This window comes from Chroicocephalus ridibundus, chromosome 4 (genome assembly GCF_963924245.1).
Source record: "Chroicocephalus ridibundus chromosome 4, bChrRid1.1, whole genome shotgun sequence".
NCBI classification, from domain to species: domain Eukaryota; kingdom Metazoa; phylum Chordata; class Aves; order Charadriiformes; family Laridae; genus Chroicocephalus; species Chroicocephalus ridibundus.
The window spans coordinates 37470226-37494423 of NC_086287.1; the positions used below are offsets into that span (position 1 = coordinate 37470226).

At 39.2% G+C, this 24198-nt stretch overlaps 1 protein-coding gene across 7 annotated transcripts in view; it reads right to left on the minus strand.

Moving 5' to 3' along the window:
- The window catches only part of MEIS2 (Meis homeobox 2), a 177200-nt gene that overhangs the window by 141641 nt on the left and 11361 nt on the right, over positions 1–24198 (minus strand). For all 7 annotated transcript variants that reach the window (XM_063331317.1, XM_063331315.1, XM_063331311.1 and 4 more), the window contains one exon: positions 18016–18130. In XM_063331317.1, coding sequence (XP_063187387.1) covers positions 18016–18130 — 115 coding nt within the window. The remainder of the gene's footprint in view (positions 1–18015; positions 18131–24198) is intronic.

Here is a 24198-nt window from a genome sequence, read left to right on the forward strand (position 1 = left end):
TTGTGCAACTGACATTAGTGTAGAAGAAAAAAGTAAGACTGAAGCAAGAAACCGATAATGAAAGGGATAACCAGGGACTTTCACTCAGTCTGTTCTTCTGAAGACCATTTGTTAGCGTTTGCATCAGAGGACGTACAGGGAGAAGAAATGAAAGCAATCTAAAACCAAAATTGGCTTACCCCACATCAGTCATTCCACAGAACCAAAATAATATTTTGCTCTTAAAAATGAATAGCAACAAAACATAACAATAAGATTTACACACACACATACACGCTGCTGTTACATTTGTGGGTCAGTTGAGATGGTGCATCACAATTTTCGCAAAATCCACACGCACAGATACACACTTCTTGCAGGTGTTATCTCAGACTTGGTCTGCTGAGAAGCAAAGTGAATCCCCGCAGCGACGTTTGAAGGTTTAAAAGCTCAGGTTTTTGTTTCTAAATGCCTATGAAAACATTGCCTATGCTCAGAGGCCTTTTAAAACAAAACCAAAGCTTTTAAAGCTTCAAAAGCGGTCATGGGAATTTACTTATCAGGAGGGAATCCTAAATGAAGGCCAAGATTCAGTGGAGTCCCCTGGACACGACAAAAGCCATAGCCTGTCTGCGGATCTACTGTTTCTTATAGGGGAAGTGGACTGATTCAAGCAAAGCCTGACAAAGCTTTGTCCATGCCCCACATTTTACAAAATCTACTTTTAAAAGGTTTAATCCTTCACAGTTATGTCCTATTATTCTCTGCCATACTATAAAAAAACCAAACCAAACCAAAAAACAACAAACACCACCCCCAAAAAACCACCAAACCAACCACAAACCAAAAAACACCAAAACCAAACAAAACCAACAAAAAAAAAAACCACCACCAAAACCCCCCTACCTTCATGGATATTTAATGTAACTAAGAGAAAGAACACACACACACACCAAAGTCATCAACTTAAAGAAAAAAAAAAAAAAAGGAGGGGGGAGGGAAAAAAAAAAGCTCAGCTTGGAACTCCTATTGTTATAACCTCAAATACGTACAGGACAGGAAGGAAACCAACTGACAGTTGCTTTTTAATATGAGAGATGATTTACAGAAGGAAATATTCTAATGCTATGTTAAAGGCCTAAACTACTTTGAAAAAAAATTTTTTTAAATGTCAATGTTTTCTACCTGTAGCAATCTAAAAATAAGGTAAGGAGTTCCTAATAAGTTGTTTAAAAGACTGTTATAAAAAGGCAGCAAGAAAGTAACAATTGAGTAGATCAAGGCTGCTGAATCAGTTATCTAAAGCATACAAAACCCAGTGTAAATGAAGTTTTTCTTCTGAAAGTGTAAGATACAGCTTTTACTCAGTTTTAAGATGAAGCATGCAAGTGAAAAAAAAAAAAAAAAAAAATCTAAGTTTTCACCCAATGTTAACAGCAACATTCCTGCCCACCGTGTAACTGACATTCTCCCTTTTCTTTTGGATGCAACAATCTCATTTCGTTCATACCAGTTACACCCCTCTCCCATTAAGTAAGACAGACAACTCAAGAACAGCTAATCAGCATGGAGAAGGCATAAGAGCAGAGGGTGTTACACAGGTTTTTGTCTTCAGAAGCAATATCCTTCTCAGATGATCTGAAATAAAAAGAATCATGCTACAACAAACAGCTGTTTGATGGAAGACTGGAACAGAAGACCAATACATGGATCCTCCACTGGACATCTGGCCTTGCAGGGGTGTATCCTGCTCATTACAACCACAGTTGGAACTAGGACCCTTACATCCAAGAGTACTGCAGTGGCGAGCAAAGTAGGTCCAAGGGAATTGTTCTAGGGTTTGCCTCAACTGAAGGGTACTCTTCGCATAGTTTACAAATTATGCACTAGACAAGTTCTCAGCCTCTTAAGAACAACTGAACCTTACAAGGAAATTCTCTAAGGAAGCATGTAAAATGTTTATATGTGAATAAACAAGGGGGAAAAAAAAACATAAACACACACCCCGACCAAGAACATAAGCAGCTCCTCTGAGCTCACGTAAGGCAGCCATAGAAAATAACTTGAGAAACAAACTCCCATCTATACTCTCTGATTATATGAAGACAAATTACATAGAGATAACATTTTTTTGCTGCACAGACACACCAAGATTGAATCAATTCTGCTTTCAAATATACAGACTGCGCTCCCACCAACTCCCACTGAAGTCAGAATTTGACCTATTGTGTACTTTACATTCACATCAATGAAGTCAGTAAGAATGCAGAAAATTGCTTTAGAAAGATGTAAAATACTTTACTAGTTCCAAAATAAAAGGACAGTATTTTTCTTTTAAACAAACCAGATTGATGGCCATTTGGAAGAGCTTAAAGGAGGGTTAATTGGCATACAGTAAACCTGAATTCTGACAGTGGACTTCTAGCTAAAATGACATTTTCTTTGGTGGTCCTAGGACTGTAGGATTAGTTTACAAGAAAGCAGAGAGGGTTTTGAAACCAAACCCTGAATGTCACTGATGAATTACCAGATTAGAAAGGCCTGACTATATGAAACATATTCCTGCCCAAATTCAGATTCAGAAGAGAAAAGAAAATGACAAAAAAGGGCCAAATCTGTAGTTGAGCCTGAGTTATAAATCAATAGAATGAATGAATGAAAGATCTTAAAAAAAAAAAAAAATCAATAAAGCCCTTCTTTCATAAAACCTTGCTCATAGACAGAACTTTATGCCAAACAACACTCAAAGCTGGGAATATGAACTGCTAATAAGATCTAACTCAGGGAAATAATTAGGATAACCAATTCACAGCTAAGTGAAAGTGCTTCATCTATCATTGCAGCATGCACTACAGAAGATCTTCTAGAAATGGATAAGGCAGGATGAACTTCATTATTCTGAGACAGAAAAAAGAAACAGAAGATGACAGGCCCATACACAGCGTTTAGCTATCAACTATGTCTGACTCTAGTCACTGAAGTAAGTTTGTGAAGTTCAGGTATGGTCCCTTCAACACAGCAAAAGAAAACAGTAAAATCTATAAGTAATTAAAATCGAAGAAACATTCAACATTAATAAGATAGTCTTTGTTATGTCTTTTCTAACTGGAAAATTGCATTGTTACTTCTCCCTTGGACTGAAGTACAAGTACTGCAGTCATCTTTCTCTTTTTAAGTGTTTGCACGTGGAAAGGGCAGAAAACCCAAAACTGTAAGTCAGCTGAGATTCTAGCACAGATCAGCCTATCCCCATTTCCCAAAAATGAAAGACATCTGTATGCATTAAGTTTTTCAGTAGCTTCTAAATCAAAATTTGAGTTTGTAATACTTTAAACTCATGGAATCTACCATTTTACACAACATGGAGAAAATACTGTTGAAGAAAAATAAGACTATTAAAACAAGGAATTAATTAAGTCTAATGCTACTCATCTGGAAAGATTTGTCTAAATTTACCACACAAAAAAAATTTAAAAATGTCATGGATCAGGAACTTTTTCTTACTCAAAGACACTTTCACATGGTGACAGATATTTTGCACAAAATGAATCTTAAGTGCATGGACTCAGAAGCACATGAAATCTAATCAAAAGTTGAATAAGTTAAAACAAACAAAACCTAGCAGCTTTCTTTTTAAGGAAAATATTTGTAGTTTAGGACTAGAATGAAAGTGTCAATTGAAAACATAATTAGGAAGTTTTTCTTTTAGTAGTTTTTGACAAGGAACTTGTCATATACCTATGCGTTACACAGCTGAAATGCTGACCGAGAACACAGTTCCTAGAAAGACTTTCAGGTGGGTTATTCACATCTGTGTGAACTATCTGCTTCCTTGTACCTGGTATTTCATCATTCAAGCACAAATCCTACAAAAGCTGAGGTGGTCAATATTAACCCTACTGTGGGCCTCTATTTCGATAACAGGACTTGCAATATAGGGAGTTAAGCAATGTATAAATCTTTGCCAGACTGAGGTCCCACTTTGGATGTCGCAGGCACTTCTGAAAATGGAACTTCTATGCTGATGTACATGTTGGATCCTTTCATCCTTTGCCATTTCTTGCCTAAAAATATTTCCCATTTCTACAATGCTAATTATTACATTAAAATCTTTAACAAGTGGCAAATTATAATTTGGGCTTTGGTTTAATAAAATATAAAGAAAAGGCAGTAATAAAGAAATAAAAAGGTGACAGCCTTTTGACTGTAGAGAAGACGCGGGGCTTTAATAATTTTCAAGGCAGCAAACTGACAGCAAAGTTACACTCATTGGGTTTTACGTGTTCTATGGTCTGAGTATTTTTCATTCACAACAGCTTTCTTCACAATCTGATAGCACAGAAATATGAAAAAAAAATCCTGATATAAAAATTATCACCCTCTCTTTTTACTTTTCGCAAGAAATTTCTCGATAAAACATTAGAGGACCAAAACAATGCGTGGGCACAAGGTGGATGCATAACGTACATGGTTGTTTTAAACAACTGAATTATTTACCCAAGTGACTGGAAGTCCATGAACACCAACCAATGTAATCAGGTCAAAATTCCCATTGTCTCAATGAAGCGCTTGCGAGCACTGTTTGAGCACCAGGACCTCAGTGTGTTAGGTACTGTACAAATAAAGCAGAAGGACAATCCCTCTCCCTTTTTTTTACTGGCAGAAGCCCAACATAGCTCCATTGATTTCAGATGTATTAGCAAGGAAGGGCCTGATCCAAAGCTCACTGAAGTCAACCAAAATCTTTCTGTTGATTTAACAGGCTTTGGATTAGTCCCTAAATAAGAACAGATTTTGGCTCAGCTAAAGGATTTCACTTAAGCCCTCTGCTTGTTCAAGCATCTAGTAGGAGCTAAGAGAACACTGTGGTCCTACTGAGTAGGAGGCTGTGTTCGTCCTGAACTATCCCCTTTAACAGATGTATGGGGTCAGGAGTCCCACGAAATAGAGAACCGTCAGTAAGTGGTAAATCTGAGGTGGGAGGAATCAGGAAGGAAGCTCCAAGATGAAAAAAAAAAAAAAAATCTCATTTGTGCTGTTTAAGCGATGTTCCATCCTCTTTAGGCAGGAGTGTAAAATTAGACAGGGAGTTCATGCGAATTTCTGAATTTTACGCTTGTAAATAATTTAAAACCTTAGCACCAAGTCCTGCAATAAAATTCTATGCATGTATTTGTCATATTCACTTCTGCTGAACTCTCTGCGACCAGGGTCTGCCTTAAATCTAGGTATGACCAACTTACAGCTGCATGTGGAGAGGCCCAAGGAAAGTTTAAAACAAATGTAATTGCTTAAACAAGTGTAGCCACAATAAGCTGGTGGGCATAATGCAAGATTGTAAGGGAAAGAGTGCTCTTATTTAAGAATTAAATGCCGGGGTTGTCAAAAAATTTCATGGTACAAATCACATCTTAATAGAGAATTTGCTGAATTCCCCTCTCTCGCTTTCATGGCTGCACCACCAATCCTTGTCAGTTATAGCAAATGCTCTGTTTACACAAGAAAGTAGGAGAGCCCAATCCTAGCCTGTGCATGAGGAATGTATAGTGCCAAGGGTGTACAAAGGTAACCATCCGTAAAATAATTTGAGCTCTTTCCACAAGTTATGCGGCCAGAAGTCTAGGATAGCACTCAGCGCAAGTTTGAGCATCTGGAGTTAGCAATGGACTTCAGACCCAGAGCAGCTGGGAAGTCAGCAGAGCACGGGGAAACCACTTTGTCTTGCTCTTTCCTGTGCTCGCCACCCCAGCTGTAGGTAGGAACAGGGGCACCAGAGCCATCAGGCCAACGCTGCCACCAGATCATTTCCCTGTGTTTGCTCTGTATGCTGGGGTAAAGGTGGCTTCACAAATAACCCAAACACAGCCGAGCTTTGGGGCTGTCACTTATAAGCTACCCATATGTAACGGTAGGAAATGAAGAACCATTTACTTCCTCAAACGCCACACATACCTACCTGCACACGAGGTGAATTACTATATTGAGTGCAATCAAACAGCAGCAGTCAAATTCCTTAAAGGTAATTTTGAGTTTACTGTATAAGTCTATGCTCTCCAACAGATTTGAAAAAGTGTTGGTATTTTAAGAAATGAACCAAACTGAAAGCACAAATTTATTTTTCTCTGAAGCTTACTTTTACATTTAAAAACCACCAGAGGAAGAAAGGGATTCAAAACTTTCATGTGCAAATAAGAAAAGCTGATGTTTACTATTATTTGTCCTCTAAGATGTAAGGCATGATGAAATTTTGTTCAGAAATGTTAGGAAGTATTAGACCTTTATGGCTATCTTTTTGTAGCTCCCATGTGTCTTAATGCAGTAGTTTCTATGGGAATTGTCAAAAAATTAAATTTTTTTTATGTGTTTGTTTTTTAAGATAAGAGAATCATGCTTTGCTTTCATTTGTTTGGATGTGTTTGACCCAGACTTTGCGTATCTGAAAGCAGAAGTGCCCCTGTTGTTGCTACCGATTCCACGAAAGAAGGATCAGGATCTTATGCGGATTGTCTCTTCCTCTTCTCTCCTCTGAGGAGGAAGAACTGCTTTTAACTGATTCCTACCCCCTTCCTTTAAACCTTATCTGGGCAGTCCATCACTGACCCAATAAACAAAAGACAGATCTATCAAGAGAACTAAACTATGATCAAAACACCTAGTCAGTGCATTTTAAAATGTTATTCTAAGTTCTGTAGAAACCCAAGCTACGAAATCTACATTGATATGTTTATTAAGACTGAAAGCGGTGATAAACAACAGTAAAACAGTTACACAAAACGTTATAAATTCTCCCCCCCAGCAGAACAGATACGCCGCATTTCATAGTTAACGAAAAACATCTAAATATGAAGCCGACTGTTGCTGATAGTGCTGCCAGTTCTGATGCCCTAAGCTTTCGTTCTTAGCCACCATTGCCTCTGTGCATCATGCTGAAAACTCTTAGGCAGCAGAGCAGGGGGTTTGCTAGATCTTCTCATGCCAGGACGAGAAAAATCAATGCCTGTGTTTAAAAGGCAGAACTACTGATGTGCAAGGTCACTACACATCACCACCTGTTCTACGGCTCTAGAGTACTAAGGAAATCCTGGGGGGGCCAAAAAAAAAAAAAAAAAAAAGGGACAGAGAAAAACCCAATGCATTGCAAAATCTTGTTCTAAGCCAATATTACCCTTGGATGCCTAACACCAAAATATGAACATAGAATCAAGTTTTCCTTGGTTTATATTTACTGTGTATGTTCAGGGGGAGAGAAAAAAAACAAGACTAAACAAGGAATACACATATATAGTGATACAACAATTTTTTAAACACTGAAAACATCACTTTAGACTTCTCATCTTTATGCAAATATCACTAAAGAACTGGTGATGTGATCCATGTCATCTTTTATTGCTCACTTCATAAGTTTTATTAATTAAAAACAATACGAAGTTAAAGACCAAGGCTATTTCATTCACCTTTTTTTACCTCTGTTGAAAAAAGAGGAAGTGTTAAAATTAGCAATACAATTTACACATGCAGCATAACCAGTGCTTCTTTTCTGAAATTCAGGGAGGCCAACGCAAGAACGCACTTGAATTTTCTACGTAGCCCTGCGTTCCTGGAATATCAGAGCAGTCCGTTGACAGAGAATGACCATTTCATAACAATCACGCAACATCTAAGTACTCTTGTGCCCATTGTAATGATGGGGAAGAAGACACGTCAGAGGGGCCACATCACTTACAGGAGGTCCTATTGGATTCTGTTCTGCAGCTAGTTGTCCCTGGGTAGACAACCATATCCTTACCTCATGGCAACAAACTGAGGAGCTACAGACAGGCCACCGAAATAAGAGATGTCTTCCCAGTGACCATACTTGTTATTTGGACCATGCCTGCAGGTAGCAGGGTAGTTAAGGTAACCGTCACTGTTTCCTGGTATCATCCTATCCTTATGACTACACTGCTTTCTTATAGCTCCCATAGCACTAGCAAGTCTAAGTTTCTACACGTGTTTTCACATGTATATTTTTGTTCTTGTAAACATTTTTAAATATTCATTTGCATCACCTACTGCACACACAAAGGCTTACACAAGCCGATAGAAATCACCAGTTAACATTGTAAGCAATTATTTGAAGATGATATCCTAAATATATAGACATGCATTGATTTTAAAAATCCTCAGCTTATAAAGACTTACATGTAGATGGCTTGATTTTTAGTGAATGAAAAACCTACCTGAGTAATACAATAGTTTAAGTGAAGAAAGAAAGTAGAAAACAGGAGAAATTACTTACTTCAGCCTATAGAAAGCTTCCTGCAACCTCAGCTCCAACTTTAACAGCCTCTAGTACCAATTACTTAAAGGAATCGTACAACAAGCTTGAGAAAGAAGGAAGTATATTTAGACACCAGACCTGGGTTTATTAGCACCCTGAGATCAGTTACTTGAATGAGAAGTAATTTTATAAATTAAAAGCAGTGTTTTACAGCTATTCAAAGCCAGATTGGCTGGAAAATTCAGAACTACAAACAAGTGCGTCAAATCACATTTAGAGCCAACTAAAGACTGCTGTCAAATTTCCCTCACCTGTCCTACTTCCCCAGATATAAAAGCTGCTCAGAAGCTGGAGCAACCACAGAGTGGGCAGCCCTCTTCTTCTCAGGCAAAGTAAAGACAATAAGACAAAAGGCCTACGTATTACAACGTGTAGTGCCATAATGCAGTGTTTGATGCTCTAGAGGGCCTTCAACAAGTACTGTACAGCCAAAAATCAATTGAAAATCAGCATGATAACAGAGCATGAGTTGCCCTGTAATAGCCTTAAGCCCCCCAAGGCTATGTGGGTCCCTTTCATCTGCCAGGCTGCGCTGGAGCTCGGGGAGCCTGCCCTCCCCTCCCCGAGCACTCGGGCCATGTCTCTGCCTTTTACCTACTGCCTTCACCTTGCACAGTAAGGAGAGCTGACAGCCTCAGTGGATCTTTTAAGCTTTCAAAACTGGAATTTGATTTTTCTTGGCATAGGTCTGGAGGCTTCAAGTTTTCTTTACCCTTCCCCCCTCCCCTCCCACCCCCGCCAATAAATAAATTTCTCCTCTAAGTAAACCTACTGATTTTGGACTGTAAACATCCCCAACATGAAGAAGATCCCTCCGATGCGATGGCTGAATACACAGAGGTGATTCCTCTGTCACGTTTGACAAAGTACAACTCAAGAAATAAAAGAGAAAGAAACACTGTTCGATTCCATGCAAATTGTTATGCATGCAACAAAGTGGGCCTACAAATATTTCACTCATATGGTAGGTTTAATTTCAATATTTCTTTAATTACTTTCCAACAATGTCTGGTTTCTGTTGAATTTACGCTAGTACTTGGCATTTGGTGCAACCCCAAAAAGATAAGATACATATGTCCCCTATTCACAGTCTTGGCATTTTTACCTTAACTCAGGCATTGAAGTGATTGGTTTGAAAAATTACCTTGATGATTAACTGGGTTTTCTGGTAAATATATCGTGTTAATCCTTAAATTCTGAATATGACATAAGGTATACAAATGTTCTGTCTGACTCAACGGCAACATATCACGGTTTAAGGAGGACATGTACGCTGATCTCTGTGAGCGAAGAAAGAGCTAATTGGGAGTTAGATTCAGCGTGATTATCAGCTTGTTTATGATAAAGGAGTACTCTTCTGAATAGCACTGTAAATTCATCCCTGATTGTGGTGTTAAACCACAGCTCATTTCCCCCTCTCTTTTTTTTTTTTTTGTTTGGTTAGAAGGGGCTTTAAACTATTTTCAGCAGATGACAGTGTCATGCTTTGATTTTCCTCCGTCTTAAAAAATAAATCAGCCACATGAGCCTGATGTCAAATTTCACTTTCTAATAGGAGAAAGGCACATTTTAAGTGTTTACTATAAGAACACATTTGGGTAATTTTTCCCCATGTCATTATGAACATTAGACTGACCCAATTAATATGAAATGTTTCTATGCTGCTGGAACAGACCGTGTTACAGAAAGAGCCATTTGCACAACCTGTTCATGATTATGGGCCATAAGGACACAAAGATGGCATAGACATTTGTGGACCATCTGAATTCTTACAGGGGAAGGGGAAAGAGGGAAAAAAAAAAAAAAATGATGTTAGCTGACTGTTGTGGGTCATGTTTTTTAATCCAGAGTATTGGACATGTAACACAGCAACAAGAGCTGATCATTTTGTTTAATCACCTTTTGGATCTTTGCCAGATGGTCTCTATTGAGAGCGCTGCAAACAGAGAGAGATGAACTGCGTCTAACATGCCACTAGAGCTTTCCCGTAAATGTCTGAGAACTGAATCCAACAAGAATTTAGTCTCAGAGCAGAAAGGGATACATTTAAAAACTATGTGCATTAACTATACTTTTCCCCATAGAATCCTCACTTGGCATGAATAATTTACCCACTCTTATGCTAATGGGATCATGAAAGTATCCCTGTGTCTTTAGTGCAGCTATTCTCAGCTTTCAGTAATTACCCCACCCAGTGACAATAACATGGCTTCTGCAGCCGAGCGGCCTACTAGTACCTGGCAATTAGAAAGATCATGGCTGACAGAGGAGCGGTCCAGCCATGGACACAGAAGATCCGGCAGCCTGAGGAGTGGTTTGAAAAATTAAAAGCCTTCCACTGTGAACATTTCCTTCGTCGCTTAGGATCAACATGGAGAGCAGCTCCTGCTGGGGCATTTTTTTTTTTTTTTTTAAGGGTGACATAGAGGATTCTAATGTACTGCCCAGGCACCCTAATATTAAGAAATAGTGGCCTTCCTTGGTCATCAACAGTTAAAAGAAAGTTTATGGGGCTTTTTTAAATTAGTGCCGTCTTGTTAAACAAGAGGGAGAGAATTAAAAAGTCAATTAATGAGTGTCCTTCAGTATCTGACAATTTTACCAGCTACACAAAGGAAAATTCTGTAGTATTTAATTAACAAAAAGTTTTGAAAAACCCATTACAAAGAACCAGGCTTTGACCTCTGTCCATGGCACTCCGTGCTAGGTAGTTCACTATGTAAAAATTATCAGGCTAAAACATCTGGGAAAGAAAGCTATGAAACAGCAGGGAACGTGGCTGGTTTATTGTTTATCTTTTGTTTATGAGGCAGTATTCAAGTTTAATTACTACTCTAAATTAAACTCTAACAGGCATCAGGAGACATCCCTTTACACGACTAAGTTAAAAAAAAAAATCCAGAGATTCCAACACTAGATCTTTCAAATAAGTTGGCATGTATAGGAAGAAATTAGTCAGTCTGTAACAACACAGGAAGACATTTAAGCACTTGCTACTGTATGTTTGAATGCGTTGCATTATGAAACCATTAATATTGTAGCAAACATACAATTATAATTTAGCAAATGGGATGTTATCTAACATTTGGAGGCAAATTGCGTTAGGCTAAGTAGGATCTGAGATGGAAAGAATGGCCTAAGGGGGAATCCTACCTTTTTCATTTTGAAATACAAATACATGTACACATGCACATATATGCATAGATCTATTTAAAAACACCCAGAAACATGAAATCATAGGCAAACCTCCTCACAGTAACAATCTCTTAAGTAGGTAGAATTGTTTAGTGATTTTCTTTGAACATTCACATACAAAAGGGAGGAAAGAGTTCACTGTGTTTACCGTAATGGTAAGTGACCAGTTTTAGATGAACTTAGCTGTAGGAAAAAATAAAAGTTGAAAGCAACTAGCAAAAGATTATTCCAGATGGCATCTGTCATATTGTATTTAGGGTTATTTTAAAGAGATTACTGCCACTATGAAAACATTCCATTGACAGAGTTTTCCTAGGCTGCATTTGAAACCCCAGCACAACATACTTCAAATATGGAAGTAAGTGTTTTCTAACGCATATATAGATTTTTATCTATATCTAAGTGTAAAACCTGTGTGGATTAAAAGCCAAGAGTGAGGTGAGAATCTTAAATACATGTATAATGTTTTAAATACACCCCACCCCCATTCTAAGCTTTGATTTAATAAAAGGTGAGGAATCTGCAGTTGCCACCAGCCTGATTATTAGAAAACTGCGTAGCGAGTCTTTGCTTCACTATGAAATTTTAATGCTGCTTATTGAAAAGTGGGTAGGGACGTAAATGTTCCCCGACTCCAGCAATCAAACAAGAACTGCAAAAAGATGTATTTGTTCACGCAATAGATGGAAAGAAAAGAAAGGATGGGAGGATACTAAAATGTGACTATATTTAGCTAAGCTGGTTCTGGCATCATTATGGTTAATGTGCATGTGGTGTGCAGTGTGAGCTCAGCAGTTACTGGGCCAACTGTCTCAGTATTTCTGGGAATTCTGCCTATTCACAGTGCAGGGATTGTTCAATTGCTGCAAAATGTACAAAATGAATTTTACAAAAATGAATTGTAAGGAAGGCCCCATTACAACGATTTTACAGCAAAGATGTCAACATCAATTTTTCTTTCATGCATAGCTAATGATTAAAACAGCATATTCCATTTGCCTAAGACAATTTATTTCATATTGGCACATCAAAATATTGAAATACAAAGTTATCTTTACTCTACCCTTATTATTCATTGCTGCTGAACCCACACCATTGTTCAAACCATGAAAAAATAAAGCAAACTTGGCAAGAAATACTTAAAACAAAGGCTCATCAATATTCTCCAATTTGTCAACATCTCAATTACAGCAATGGAAAAAATGTAAATTTCATGTGCTTTGAACACTAAGGGGTCTATTCTTCTGTCAGTGCACATGCGTAACTCCCATCACCATTAATGGGAATTACTCATACATATCAACACAAGGACGGGGCCCTCAAACTTGAAAGGGAAAGATGAATTAATAAGGGCTACTCTCTTCCTGTATCTTCCTCAGCTGAAAAAAGTCATTGTTCTTTAAGAGTTTTTCATACTTCATACAGTTCACCTTTATGAGAGCTGCGCCTCCTGAAATAATGCATCTCCAGTGAAGCATTATTTATTAGCAAGTTTGATTTTTCACAGTCTGGATGTTTGAGCCTTTCTATTAGGAATTTCCTTTCTTACAAAAGACAGCTCTCTTTCAATAAAACCATACCCTATAGCTTTATAGGTAAAAATACAAAGGAATATAAATATGTTCTGAATCCTTGTGATGAATATGCGTACTAGCCTCAGCAGGCTTACCTATACATATACAGCACTAGGAAGAAGTTGTTTTAGCATTAGTTTTTGCATATTGAAATTCCAAGGACTTCGCATGCATGTGTTGGGGTTGGTTTTGTTGGGTTTTTTTAATTATTATTAACAACAACATATCCCTCTCCTTTTTCTGCCCATTGGAGTTCGGTTCAAAGCTTCACATAGTTTCAGTAGAGATTCGATACTAGGACAGGCCTTTGGGCACTATCAGCTAGTTTTGTAAACAAATTTAATTTGTGTGCCATCAGGATTACAAGATGATATACAATGAATAAGAAATAGACTGCCTATTTTTTCCAATAGGCGTCAACCCAGAGACATAAGCTGGGATGAACACATAATTTCAGTTAATACCTTAGTTGACTTTGCCCCGAACCAGATGATAAGTCTTTGCCACAGAAAGATATTGTGGACAAATTTGTGGGACAAACATCAAGCTGTCACAAAAGCGTTTCAAAACTACTTTAAGATGTTGCCCTAGAGAATAGCCTCAGATATTATTTATAAAGGGGCAGATCATCTTCATTCAGCACAAGTAGTTCCATCAAAAAAACACCAAACCAAAAAAACCACACACCGATGAACTACTCACATGGGTAAGGCAAAGTGGATGTGATGCCCATTTATTATTTTTACTGCCGTATAACCTAGAAGTTTTTTGTCTCTGGCTTCTCATTTATAGTCAAATTTATCACCCCAGGCCTAATCCTAAAGAGATGCTAAACTTCCTGAAAGGTCCTGAGGAAACACAGCCTCCATCTGACTGGGCTGGATCAGACCCTTTAAATGACTGAACTAAGCATAAGACAAATCAGGTATACAATCCTGGTATCATAAAATATGAAACTGAAACTATTCCCTGGTGCTTTCCTGTAGACCACATGTTTTTAAACCTTAAAAAGATTTATTTCCCACTTTTCATGCATAATCTGCCATATTCATTATTTGAAATATCCCATAAAGAGATTAAATAGGAATTAAAGTCTGGGACCGTCATATCCATCACTATGGTACAAACGGATGCTGAATTCTAGAAGTCATTTAGCCTTGCACATAAAGGCAGTGGCCGTTTTCACTTTGTTTCACAAAGAATAAGGAAAGCACAATACCCCAGAAGATTTTCAGATGTGTTTTTCACCCTCCAAAGAAAAGGGTGGATGATAAAGCTGCACACACCTTTTAATCTTCCGCTTAGGGTTTTTACACATATATTCCCTGGCAAAAACCCCAGGGTCTTCCCTCTCCCCTCCCCTTCTCTCAGCCCCTTTCCTGCCATCTCCCTTGCTATAACTCAGCTAACCCAACAGAACCAGTCAGTTTTAAATTTCAGTTGGGACCCCGGTGACCTGTTAATGAATCTACAGAGAGGAGAAAAACTCACAGTGTTGAGTTATGCCTGGTGTTGCTAGCTGACTTGGAGTCAGAAATGCTTGAAGCGTTAACGTAATTGCAAGAATGTGAAAAATGAAGCGTTGGGCTCCTGAGCAAAGCGAAAGGTCAAAGCAAGCCCTACACAAAACAAGTCTCTGGAAGATGGCCTCATTAGACCATTAAATCAGCTTCTCCTTTTTCTCCTTTGTAAGATGTTTAGAGTGTTTTATTTTTTATTATTGTATATGCTTAACTCTTTCTCTTTCCAGGGCAGGCGGAAAGTTGATCAGACTTACTACATAATTACTAATCTCTAAAATAGTATTACACAGAATTGATCTGCGTTTGTGGATCTGAACTGGGGTAAAGTCAATAAGCGCTTGGTAGATTACAGGTCACTAGTACTTCGGTTTGCTAGGTGATCAATACGTTGTATAGCTTAGTTTTCTGTAGAACAAGTGAGGTGACATGTTAAGAACAACATAGACACTCACCACTAATAAAATTAGGATAATCTTTCAACATTTACTGCCTGAAGGCCCTTTCCTTAACTCTTTCAATGCCAGCGTGTTTCTAATAATACCAAACACTGACTGGATTAACCCTTTAGATGCCAAAGGGCAGTCATGCACCGTCAGAGGGAGACCATCCTCCGTAAACAGGCGAAATACCTACAGCTTTTTTGTTTGGTTCTAATGTTAAGAATTGTGGATGGATTCTTCTGTGTAATAAATAGATCTACCTCACACAGAGAAAGTCTGCAAAAATAGTGCCATCATTTACCTAACTCCTTTCCATCTCCCCCTCCCAACACCCCGCCCGAAAAAAAAACTAAAAAAAAAAAATAAAAAAGAAATCACAAGCTGCATATCATAGACTTAAGACAAAAGCAGAGACCCCTGGAAAAAGTGCTCCCAAGAGCCAGAAGAGACTGACTCTTGTTTGAATCAATCTCTGCTGCCACCAGGCATCAGTGGGGAGACCATAGGTTGCTAATGTAACCCAAGACTCTCTAATGAGCTCCCATTCCCAAGAAATCCTTTGGGGCAAGTGGAATACTTGAAACAGCATTTGCGGAAGGTCTTGACAAAAGTGCGCGGAAACCAAGTGGACCCAAATAAGTAGCTGCGCCAGAATAGCTCAAGAGGGCATCTACCCATCTTGGCATTGCCTGGGACAGACTCATTGCCAGTTCATGAGTTATAAAGTAAACCCCACCCCCCTCAAGGACGCGTAAGGAAAATTCAATACAGGCCTCCCTCTCTTTAGTCTTTCCCAGGGTTGAGAGGGGGAGAGCAATCCAAAGCTGTCTCCAATGGGAATTTTGCTGGTGCTGTAGGATCATACATCTTTCAGCTGCCAGCAGCTGAGTGGAATGCTGATTTGCCACTGGACGACTGCTTCCCTTTAAAAGGCCCAACTGAGCACAAAGGCAAGTGTACTAGCAATGTTTTACCCTGCTACACTGGGCAACACTAGTGACTGATTTGGCCCTTCAGCGGTTTTTCCCCTTCTGCAGAAATGAGTGTAATAGGTTTGTTTAAATCATATGTATTACCAGAAACCTCAGCCTCCAGTGGGAAGCTGCTGTAGTTATCATCAACCACTTTTTCTTCAGCTTAGCCATATTTCTCAAGCACCCCGAGCTACATGACAAAGGATCGGAGATTGCATAGTGAAATGCAAGATCCCTGGATGTCGATACAAAGGATTTCTTTACACCAAGCACGGCTCAAAGAAGCTCTTCTGATTTCTAAGGAGTTGCTGGGGCAGAGTGGAGATACAGGGGTGAGGAAGTTTCTTACCTAGGGGTGGAATGAACACGCTGTGGCAGATGATTCAGAGGAATCATTTTTAAGTATGCAAATGATCATCTGCTACACCAAGCATCGTAGCCACAATATACAATGCAAACATTTGATCAACAGTAAAGTCTATGGCCAGCTAATAGACATAACACCAATTTGCTGCTTAGCAGTCAAGCTCTCCTTTTCATTAACTGCAGAAGCTGTAATAGTTCACGCTGGGCCTCGTACAGCTCCAATCCAACCACACAGGAAAAAAATCCCGCGTGACTCATGTTGGCGTTGGATCACACCCTGTGCCATGGCTGCTTTCTATCAGCAGCAAGATTACAAATGTATAAACAATTCATACAAATAGGAGACAAACCCAAACCGCTCCACCAGAAACAAACTTCGCAAGTTCCTAGCATTGCAACGCGTACGGCACCAGATCGTGAGACAGACGAGGGGATCTAGCTCTGTGCCAAGCAGTGGGCCACGTGAGAGACGTGAAATCACATATCTGCTCCGCCGCCTAAGCGTGGCAAATATGGTGGGAAGCATCCCGCAGGGCGAGGCTAGTCACGGCAGCTCTAGCCCTGAAGGCTGCTCCCCTCTCCAGTTTTGGCATCCCGCACGGCTAGTTGGGTGGCCAACCTGTCAGGTGGCTCTGGTGAGTATGGGTAACCTCCACACAGGGGAAACACAGTGGCAAAACGCCGTGGATGCACGAGATGGAGGGAGTATATCATAAAACCTCATAAAGGTAATATATCACTTGCTAGCTGAGGCTTACCGTGCTTACAAAGAAAAACAAGAACGGAGCCCACCTTAAACTTTGGTCTTAAAAAAAAGTCAATTCTGAATCAAGATCCAAGAGGTACAATAGACCATCTTTACCCAACTTTTAGCACTGGAGGCTTGACTCTCACACCTTCTGGAGTCACTTATACTGCTAATGAGCAAGTGTAAAACACTATCATATCAGAATGACAGCCTTTGACACTCGCTCAGCATGGATGCAGATGACCACACACAAGGTGCAATGCAGTAGGAAATAAAACAAAACCCCCCTGAAATAATAATCAAACCTCCTGAACCCTGGAGAAGGCTTCACTGTATAGATCCAGCAGAGGTTTTACAGTTCAGGTACATCTCTATTTACCATTCTGAATTCAGATTTTCAGAAACAAGTCTGTACAAGCAAACATTGCAAGAAACATTTTTCCGTCCAATTCAGGTTTTGCTCCTACTTTATATAATTTAGCAGCTTCATAACTTCATATAAGAGTCCCTTTCCCAGCTAAAACTACAGGTTAAATCCTCCATCTATAACCCAGCTCAAACAACTGCATCACAGCTGGAGAGTATGTCTGTCATTATATTTACTTACACCACACAAAAATAAACTGTAGATAACCAAATTTGTAAAGGAATTGGCAGAACTAATCAATTGTTATTACAAAGCTTGTTTGAAGATTAGATATTTCGCTTTGAAATAATAATAAAATGCAGCTAAGTGGGTTAGGAAAAGGAAATACCGTCTCCCTGAGTTACAGCTGATTATACTGCAAGTCTGCCACTCCATGTTTACTCTAAGGCAGATGTACTGATATAATAAAAAAAGCTGGAGTTATTTTAGTCATGCCTACTTTGCGGAGGGAAAAAGTTTGACCTTTTACCTTGCTCGCTGCTGTTGTCTCCGCTCTGGGAAGCGTGGCCCCCACTGGAGGGCCCCGGTGTGCCTGCCGAGTGCGTTGAGGTTGCATCATCGTGGTCTCTCCAAGATGAAGGATTCTGGTGTCAGAGTGCCAAGGAATTTTTTCCACAGTTCCCATTCCAATAGCAAATGAAGAACAGAAAGAAAACCGGGAGAAGAGGGGAGGAGGGGAGGGAAAAGTATACACATTAGCATTTGTGAAATGTGCCAAACACCGATACTGTTTGCACAGTGTAATAATTCTTCAGAAAAGACAAGCAGAGGAGGTACAAAGATTTACTTGGTAAAATAAAGGGCAGATTTTTTTTTTATTAATTTTTTTTTAACTTTTCAAAGAGTTGTCTGGATTTAATTGTTTGACTAGTACTGCAGGGGAGAATAGTAGGGGAGGAAAAAAAAAAGTTTCTAAATGAGCAGGGGGAGAGCATCAACCTGCAGTTTATGATATGACATGTTCCCATTAGGATCAGGACAGTTGGTATGCAGACTATCTCCCCACACTTTATTTTCCAGACTGACTAGAGGTGGGAGGGGAGAGGAAGAGGAAGGAAACTGTAGAGGAGAGCAGAACGTGCATGGAAGAGGAGCATGTCCTCACACCCTACCCTCTCTCTCACCCATGTGAACACTAGAAAAAACTTCAAGCAAACGCAAAGTTGTGAGGGAAAAAGCAAGCTTTCTCTGAAAGATGTTATATACCAGGAAAGATGCTTCCTCACCCCCTACCACCACCTTGGTGTGACACATTTCAAAAGACTTTCTAGATGTATCACTCTAGCAGTTCGCTTACAAGCATTGTCAAGAATAACCACCAGGTGATTATATAAAATAACACGTATAGTGATTTTTATGTAATTCTTTCTACATTACTATGCATAAAACACGACAAAAGGGAACGCAGAAGACAGACAGACGAAGTTTGCAAAACTTGGCTAAGACCTCAACTACTGTACTTTAGTCACATAATTCACGCAAGCTTTCTAATTTATTTAGTATTGGCTTTCCCGGCGTGAGGAGCTGCTGTTTGAAAGGGTAAGTGAGGAAAACTTAATGTTACAGTTTAGTGCTACTTTGTTGAGTGTATTCTCCTCCTGTCCTCCTCCCCTTTCCTGATCATTCCCAATACCCTGCTGTTGCTTAAAGGAAAACAGGAATTCTACTGTACAGGAAGAGCTTTATCAGCACCACATGAAGGCAGGCAAGAGATGGAATTTCCTCTGGCAGAAAAGGAGAGCAAGAACACATGAAACAGATCAGACTAGGGGCTGGACCTGCATTACTTGTCACCTGTATGTGACAACTTAAATCAAGCGCATTATAATAATTCAGCAACAAAACAAACAAAAAATCCCCCATTAAAAAAAAAAAGATATATATATTGCTTCTTAGGTTTGGTAGTGTTTTAAAATCTGCATTATGAAATAACACCAGACTACTAAAGCACGAGGAGATCCTGAAAGCAGCAAGCGACAAGTGTGGATAAATGCTTTGAGCAGGGCTGATTCTGACCTCATCTACCCCGACGTGTAGTAGGAATAAGTTCAACAAAATCAACTGATTTACCCATTGTAAAATTCAGTGTAAGTGTGATTGGAATCAGGTCCCAAAATACATATATTGAAACATCTCAAAGTAATCTCCTAGCACTGATTAGTACCACATGCTCTATAGCAACACAAAATAGAACTGCCAAATAACGGTTTGCTACAATACCCAGTAACATAAATCTAACGGGCCTGACCCAGATCGCAGCAGAGACGAAGGGAAGAGCCCATGACTTCAAAAGGTTCCCGCTAAAGCTCTAGGTGACCAAAGGGTAAGAAGGATCCAAATCCCCTTCACCTTACACAGACACACACGTGCACCCACGTAAGCAGTTCCATGGCAGGAAGGTATGAGTAAAATCAGAAGACAGGACAGGATCTGAAATTCGCCTAACCTGTCAGCGCAACAGACAACACAACAGCACTTACGGCACGAAACCACCACCCCCTCCAAAACCTAGAAGACTGATCTACTTTTCCTCACACAGAACCGCAGCAGGAAAAAAAAAACCAAACCCAACCACCAAACAATAATATTTTATATTCATTGAGGTTGTTGTACTAATTAGGTCTCAGAAATCACTATTAATATTGTAACCCCCTCCCCAATTTCATTTAAAAAAAAATTAAACAAATATTTACCATCAATTTACAAAGTCAGGTGAAAAGAAACACAATAAGGAAGATGAGAAGCCTTGAAAGTTCAAGCAGCCCAGATGTTATTAAAAAAAAAACCCCAAAAGTTGAAAATAAGGTTAGTAAAGAGTTCAGATGGAAATAAACTGCAAAAACTGAGCAAGTTTCTTTACAGCCTGGATTAAAACACAGTTGTGCCTATGAGCTGCTCTTTTTATCTCTGCGTTAGGAAGCCACTCAAATAGCTTCAAGCTGAAGGCAAACAGCAGACAGGAGCTCTTCAGCCCTCTGCAGCCTCTTAGCGTCAGCTGTTTGCCGGATGGTAATCAGATAAAGAGCTAGAAGAAATACATGAAAAAGGAAAGAAACAATAGCATAGCATGAGTTTAGCCCTCCAACAACATCAGGCTGGAACCTTCTTTTAGAAAATGTAATAATTGCAACATGTTCACCTAGGCGAAACTTTTCAGGGAACACAGCGAGTTATGTTAATTTTATGCACTGCAGGCTCTCTTAAGCTGGCTGCCGTTGGAGCTCCTTATCACACATATGAAAATTACAATAATTAACTGGTAACACCTCAGCTATGTTTTAAGGCAAATGTCATCCAAAACCTATCATACAGTATTTCAAAAGCTAGACCGGCCTTTCTGTTTCAAAACCGTAATGATTTGGAAAGGATCGCTGAATAAGACTTCCTCCAGCTGAAAACACTTGCTGTCTCTACCAGGCTGAGTTGTTCTTGACCTCAGTTTGTAGATCCCGCCTTAGAAAGACAGACTGTATTGATTGGGAATTCAATGTATTTCTTGTGACACAGTTTTCTTGAGGAAGCGATTTGGCAGAATTTTGTTGAAGGACAGAAATAATAAGATGGGATATTTACAAGATGTGACAGTAGAATGTTGGAGGAATTTGAAAGGGAGGGAAATAGCTAGCCTTTAATATTATAAAAAATGACAAATAACTCTAGGGGTGGAGTTTACCACCCCAAAAGGCAACATTCTTTTGCTTTGGACTAAGATCATTGTACGTGTCAGTGAACTTATCTTTTTCTCCCCTAGACTGTTCCCAACTTTGCATCCCTCAAGAAAAACTTCTCGGCCAAATGCCTAATCGTAAGTGATTATTTAATGTATGTCTTCACAAAAAAATGGGACCAAATGACACATCTAAAGTGTACTTGACTGGAAAGACTTTAGCAGCATAGTTTAGATACCTGAAGAGATCCTGATCTAAAGCCCGCTGACATTAATTGCAATTTTTCTATTAATTTCAATGAAATTTGTATTAAGCTATCACACTGTAAAAAAACCCAACCAAACAAACAAACATCTTCAGATAAATTACACAAACTGCTAGCGTGGCTTCTCGTATCTTCCCGCAAGTTTAGTAATACACTTTGCAGAAAGACGTTGAAGAGCAGAGATGGTGTCTGCCAAAATGCAGTTGCCTGCTTTATGTACGTGTGTATACTGTAAAATTTTCACACACGTATGACCTGAGCTAGTGCCAGATACCGGAGAAGGTAAACAGCACACATGTACCTATTCCCAGTAGTTTTAATAATTGGGAGTCAAATATGGTGCTCCTCTTGCTCTTACCTAATTGTGTTAAAGAGCAGTGTTACCAGGCGAAAAGCAGTGAATACTGAGTAGAGCACAATAGAAGGAGATGGAAAATAGATACAAGAAGCTAGGTCTCCAGGGGCAGTATTTTCTATTTGCTGGGCTACAGACTCACAGCTGATAATGCAAGTTGTAATTAATATAAAAGCAGGAGACAATATGGGGAAAGCTTGTACTAGCAGGGCCACAGGAGATCACTCCGCTGCTATCCACTGTTTCTCATTTACACACACAGCCTTCCCTAGAAAACACAATTTTGCCAGTGTTTTTTCCCTTGAAAGTTAAAAAAAAATTGATTTAGCACCACCATTGAATTTTGCTAAATCTAGAAAAGAGCAACAGAAAGGACAAGAGTCTCCTGGTATACAAAGCAAATCTGATGCGTTACTCTTTTGTCGATGCTGCAAATCTGGTGGAAACTGTAAGAGTTTTTAACGGCTACAGGATTTCTTGAACAGAGATGTTCTAACAGAGAAATTCGCTATAGGATAACCTTCCATTAAATTGCAATTCTTATTTTGTATGCCCAGAATTTCCACTGGGCAAAGTTTGGCTCATTTTTTGTGAGTGTCTGTAGTCCCGCTAGGGCTGATTCTGATCTTACACTGCTTTTTATGGTGATATTAAAGACTCATTTAACCATAAGGAATTTCCTTCTTATTTATAACTGGGAAGTAAAATCAATCAGGCCAGCTGATACCCATGTGAGTAAGCTGAGCAGGATTTGGCTCACAGACGTTAACTGAAGTTTTAAGTATACAACTGTGACAGGATCAGGCCCTCGCATTTTATCAGATGAAATGGACAAAACCACTGATCTTCCAGGGACAAACAGAACACAACGTACTTTCACAAAGAAACTGCAACAGCTACAGAGCTTGTTTTCTGTGAAGATGGTTGGGCTCAAAGGTCTGGGGGTTGCTCCGGTAAATTAATTTTGCAAACACAAAACTGAACTACTGATACAGATGGCATTCTGTACACACACACACACACCCCAAATACAAGCCAAATCCTGCTCACCTTGTTGCTACAAAGAACACCTGTAAACACAGTGGAACGACTGATGTGATTGATACCACAAAAATCTGTCTCTAGGTACCACCATATATCAAAAGATGATATACTGTGCCAGACATACAAACCTATATGCATACACGCACGTGTGTCTGTGTGTGTACATCTCTGTGCATCTCTGTCTGTCTATGTTTTGCATGTATAAAGTACGGGGCGGTATCTTAGACGCTGTTGTTGAATGCAGTAATAATAAACTGACTATGTAAAGAAACTTTCAATAAGTAAACGAGCCATGAAGAACTCTAATTTGACATGATATGTGCATTTTCTAAAAAGACTACTCTTGATATTACTAAGGTTTATTTTCTTACAGATGCATATTTAATATGATAACTCTTTTGCATCAGAATTGCACAACTGAAACAAAACACAAAGCATTGTGATGTATCAGGTATTTGTGTATGTATGTATATATATATTTATGTGTACAGGTTTTAATTCTTGTCCCTTGATTTTGTGTTTGAGGAAAGTGTCAGGAGGAATTTTTGACACTCCTAGAACGTGGCAACGTTCTGAAAAGCTGCGTGCTTTGTATTTTCCAATTAAGATTGAAATCAGACATGTAATCCACCTGTCAGCAAGGAACTGCGACTTGAAAAATCAGAGGTTTGTTGTTTTTTTTAATCATCCTTCTACGTCATTCTGTGTGGCTACACTTCGTCTAGACTGGTAGACAACTCAAACCAAAGAGGGAACACCGGCATCAAATAGACAGTGAAATACATCATCGGTTCAGTTTGAGAGAACTCAGTGTAAAATTGAAACGCTCAAATTTGAGCTGTAGAATACCTTTGCAGAGTGCCTTGGCCCATCAAAAAGAGGAAATACACAACGTTCTCTACAGTCTCGGAAAGTTCCCGATGCTCCTTGCCCCTTCAGAAAGCACAGGGCCTACCATACCATCCTAAGCCTTAAGCTGCACGCTAAGAAATTTGTTTATTAAAGAGAATGTTTCCCTCATTATTGTTGCAGTTAGCTACTTATTTTCCCTTCTGACACTCTACAAACAGAAAGGGCACCTTTGGGGTCTGATCCCGAGTTTCTGGAATACTCAAAACTCCCACTAAAGTCCACCAAAGTATGTCATACCTGGAGACAGCAGCATTGGGCCCCCAATTACTTCCTAATTGCTCAGTGAAATCTTACCTAAAGGTTTAATTATATATTTGGAACAGATATGTATATTACCCTGGTTTTATTTTTTTCTCATCTGCAAGATGTCAGGAATTTGCACAGACCATTCTTTGAGGAGAAATATTA